Genomic DNA, 3,936 nt, shown 5'->3' with positions numbered 1-3,936 from the left:
GATCCTAATAAAGAAGTTTCTGTAACATACCTTAACTAGGCGGTGGAGGTTCAGTTTGCGTTTTGTTTCCTTAGAAATTGCAATGCAATCATCCATCAATCCGGTGGGGTCAATTATTAGGAATTGGATAGATAATTGGAATTGGGTAGATCGCTGACTGGATAGAGCAACCAAATTCTTATGGGCAGCAACGAGGTTCTACAGCAAAACCTGAAGACTCAAGCATAAAATGGTCTATACCTATACTATTGTTTAAACAATGCTTAGAGTCAAAAATGCGGTTGAAAATCTATGTGTTGTTTTTCATATATATAAGTGCTATTTGGACATGGGGATGAAAGTTTTTGACCCTGTCTGCTTATAAACTGACGATAGTAAGCTCAATAGCTCAGCAACTTTCAGTTACACTCAAACAACCAGATACATATGTTCATATGTATGTGTTACCAACAAATTTTTGTATAATTTCAAAAATGAAAAGAAAAGTAATGAAGTGAATTCAATAACGCAATGGTGCTATTCAAAGTACTGAATAATTTAACTTTATTTAAGTTGGGCTGAGACACCCACACAAATAAATAATACTAACACAAATTTTACAAAAAGAGCAGATGTTTTGACTATTTTGTTGCCACGGTTACTATTATAGTATGAATAAAACGCACTTAAATATAAACAAATATTTTATTTTATATTAACCATTATACAAAAAGGATTTTGAAAATAAAGATTAAAAATCTTTAATCAATGAAAATTAAAGCCTACCTTAATAAGAACCAATTTCATAAGGCACCGCTATCATGCCTAGATTGGAGTAATAATGAGGAAATTTATAGTGTGAGGTAAAATGAAGCCCAAAACTGTAACCATATATATACATGTTCATAATAATTTTAAAATTGAAAAACGCATAATAATTTTACAATTTAATTTTCTTTTTATTCATTAAATAATAGCGATGACCATCAAATTTGTAAATGGAGTTCTGTATTGCGTGAAAATGTTGAAATTGCTAAATTACCAGAAGACTTTATACCGACAGATTTACATTGGACTGTTTCTAAAAGTGGTGGTAAAGGTGGGGGTGATTCATTATTAATTTCCAGTAACGATGGACGTTTCATAATTTTAAATAAAAGTGCACGACTTGAAAGAAGTATAGCAGCTCATACAATGTCAATAACATCGGGTCGTTGGAGTCCAGATGGAGCAAGTTTATTAACAGCTAGTGAAGATGGTATAATAAAAATATGGTCAAGATCTGGTATGCTTCGGTCAACAGTAATACAATCTGACGAATCGATTAGATGTGCTCGTTGGTCAGGTAATTCGCAATCAATCGCATTTTGTCAAAATGGTTACATTTTAGTGAAATCATTAGCTGCAAACAGTAAATTAACAAAGGTAAAATACATGTCTTTTTTAATTTTCATTAAAAAATTATTTTTAATTATATTTAAAACTATCCTAGTGGCGCGCCCATGATGGTCTCATTTTAAGCTTAAGTTGGTCTCCAACTCTTAATTTAATAGCCTCTAGTGGGGAAGACCTTCGTTATAAAATTTGGGATCAACAAGGTGTTAATATTTACATAAGCCAAACCAGTGATTACGTCATTACTTCAGTTGAATTTTCACCAAACCAGGATTTGTTAGCTGTAGGAGGGTTCAACGTTCTCAAACTGTGCAGTAGTAATGGTGTACGTTCTTCCCATATCATAAACAAATTTTTGCATTGCAATTTCTTTTTTACATTTCTTTTAGTGGTCTTATAATAATTGCCGTTTTAATTCACCGCCACTTGGATCAATTTATAATATTATTTGGTCACCAGATGGCACTCAGGTGGCAACAGGAAGCTCTAGTGGAAATCTTGTTTTTGGTCATCTATTTGATCACCAATTATATTCTAAGAACTTGAAAGTCAAAACAACCGGACGAAAATCAATTTTTTTGAAAGATATTGTGAGCGGTTCGACAGATGTTTTAGATTTCCCAGATCGAATTATAAATCTAGCATTAAATTATGGACATTTAGTTGTAGCAACTCCAAACCAAATTCATATTTTCAATGAAAACTACATTAATACTCCAATTATAGTTGATGGTAGAAGTGACACAAAAATATTAGAGCTTGGAAAAAAGTAAATAATTTGAGAATTTTATTGTTATTGGAAAACTTTATCAGCAAAGGTGTTTGAAGATTCTTTTTAGCTGTAGATTTTTCATCAATATGGATTTATTCTTATACTGGCCGTTTACATTTAAATCCCAGATTTCCAGGTTCTCAAGCTCAAATACAAAATGTAATAAAAAGATTAATTTCAATTGGTTTAGATGTTTTGGCTGTACGAGATTCATCAGATACCTCCGGTAAAAATTTGAAAATTATAAATATTGAATGCTAAGTAAGAATGCTAATTTTAGTGATTTACATTTTTGACTTAATGCCTGGAGCATCTAGACAAGTTGAACCATTAGCTATTAACACAAAAACTCACGTTTTAGAAGTTGCAACATGTCGCTCTGGTGCGCCAGAAGATCAGTATCTTGTTTATATTGATGTCAATCGCGAACTTTTTATAATATCAACTAAAGGTGGAAATGATGAAACCCCACAAAAAATTGGTACTCAAGTTATGTCTGTTATGTGGGGTAGTGCAACAAATATATTAGTGGGATTACATGACAATTGTTACAGTATTTGGTATTGCCCTAAAGAAAGTAGTAATGACCAAATTTTGCTTGCCTTGACAACAATCACACATGAATCAAGGTAATCAAGATAAAACGTTTGCTAAAAACTCATAATTATTTGTTTTAATACTTTTTATACTATGTCGCAGCGAATTCGGGAAAAATGTTGCCCTTGAATCTTTTGAAAGTGCAGTAATTACATTTTGTTCATCTGGAGCTTTGTTTACAATTAATGTAAACATTTATTGTGAAATTATGCATCATTGCCTGATAGCAGGACAATGGCAGAAAGCCTTAAATATTTGCAGAATAGCTCAAAGTACAGTACTTTGGGCCACTCTTGCGGCATACGCAAGTAAGCATAATCAATTAGAAATTGGTGAAGAAGCTTATTCTGCTGCGTTGCAAATTGATAAAGTTGACTATCTGCAGTATATAAGGGTATTTATCATTTCAAAAAATTCACATTTTCCACATACATATTCTTTTATACTCTTAGAGTTTACCACCTGGTGGTCCTGAACAAATGGCGGAAAACTCTTTAATGTTAGGACGATTAATTGAAGCTGAAACTATTTTGATACATAACAAAAAAGTTAAAGAAGCAATTGCATTATGTATAAGAATGCATAATTGGAGAAGAGCGTTAGACATTGCCGAAAAAAGTCAAATTAACTTAGACGTAGTTTTGATTGAAAGGGCCAAATATTTACAGGCTTTAGGAAAAGAAGAATTTGATACGAGATTTTTAAAAATAGAAAAATGATTATTTTTAAAGTGCTTACAGTTTGTTTTATAGGGTTGCAAGTATACAAATGTATCTACACAATTCAATTTTCAATTATGTTTTCCCAAATTTACGTTCATACATAAGTATGTATAAACATACATATGTACGTACATACGTACATATATGTACGAGTATATAACAAACCTTTAAGATTTGTTTTTTTTTTACTTTTTTGCAAAAATTAAAACGAAATATTAAATTTGAAAGATATTAATAATAAGCAAAAACAACAAAATTCGCGAATGACAAAATATTAATTTAAAAAGGAAAATTTAAAGATTTAAGCAATTATTGTATTAATATTTGAAATAATTTTAAAATGTATGTTCTTGATACGAATTTCTATTATTTTGTAACAATCTTCTATTAACCTTCTATTATTTGGTAGTAAATATTTGCGAAATGATCCAAAGATCCACAAAACTACATTGTTTTTTATTTACAAACAAG

General features: G+C 30.8%; 1 protein-coding gene across 1 annotated transcript; it reads left to right on the top strand.

The window, feature by feature from the left end:
- The first annotated feature begins 712 nt into the window (after positions 1-712).
- Positions 713-3,462, top strand: LOC129608459 (intraflagellar transport protein 80 homolog). Its single transcript, XM_055519952.1, has 8 exons — positions 713-842; positions 957-1,404; positions 1,472-1,699; positions 1,764-2,143; positions 2,203-2,372; positions 2,427-2,775; positions 2,846-3,137; positions 3,196-3,462. Exons 1-8 carry the CDS (start codon positions 748-750, stop codon positions 3,460-3,462), a joined length of 2,229 nt encoding a protein of 742 aa, XP_055375927.1. The 5' UTR covers positions 713-747.
- Positions 3,463-3,936: the final 474 nt, after the last annotated feature.

This window comes from Condylostylus longicornis, unplaced genomic scaffold (genome assembly GCF_029603195.1).
Source record: "Condylostylus longicornis isolate FDR11 unplaced genomic scaffold, ASM2960319v2 ptg000031l, whole genome shotgun sequence".
In the NCBI taxonomy this organism is placed as follows: Eukaryota; Metazoa; Arthropoda; class Insecta; order Diptera; family Dolichopodidae; genus Condylostylus; species Condylostylus longicornis.
Note: the sequence above shows the minus strand (reverse complement) of the source record. Positions and strands in the feature narration are given on the sequence as shown.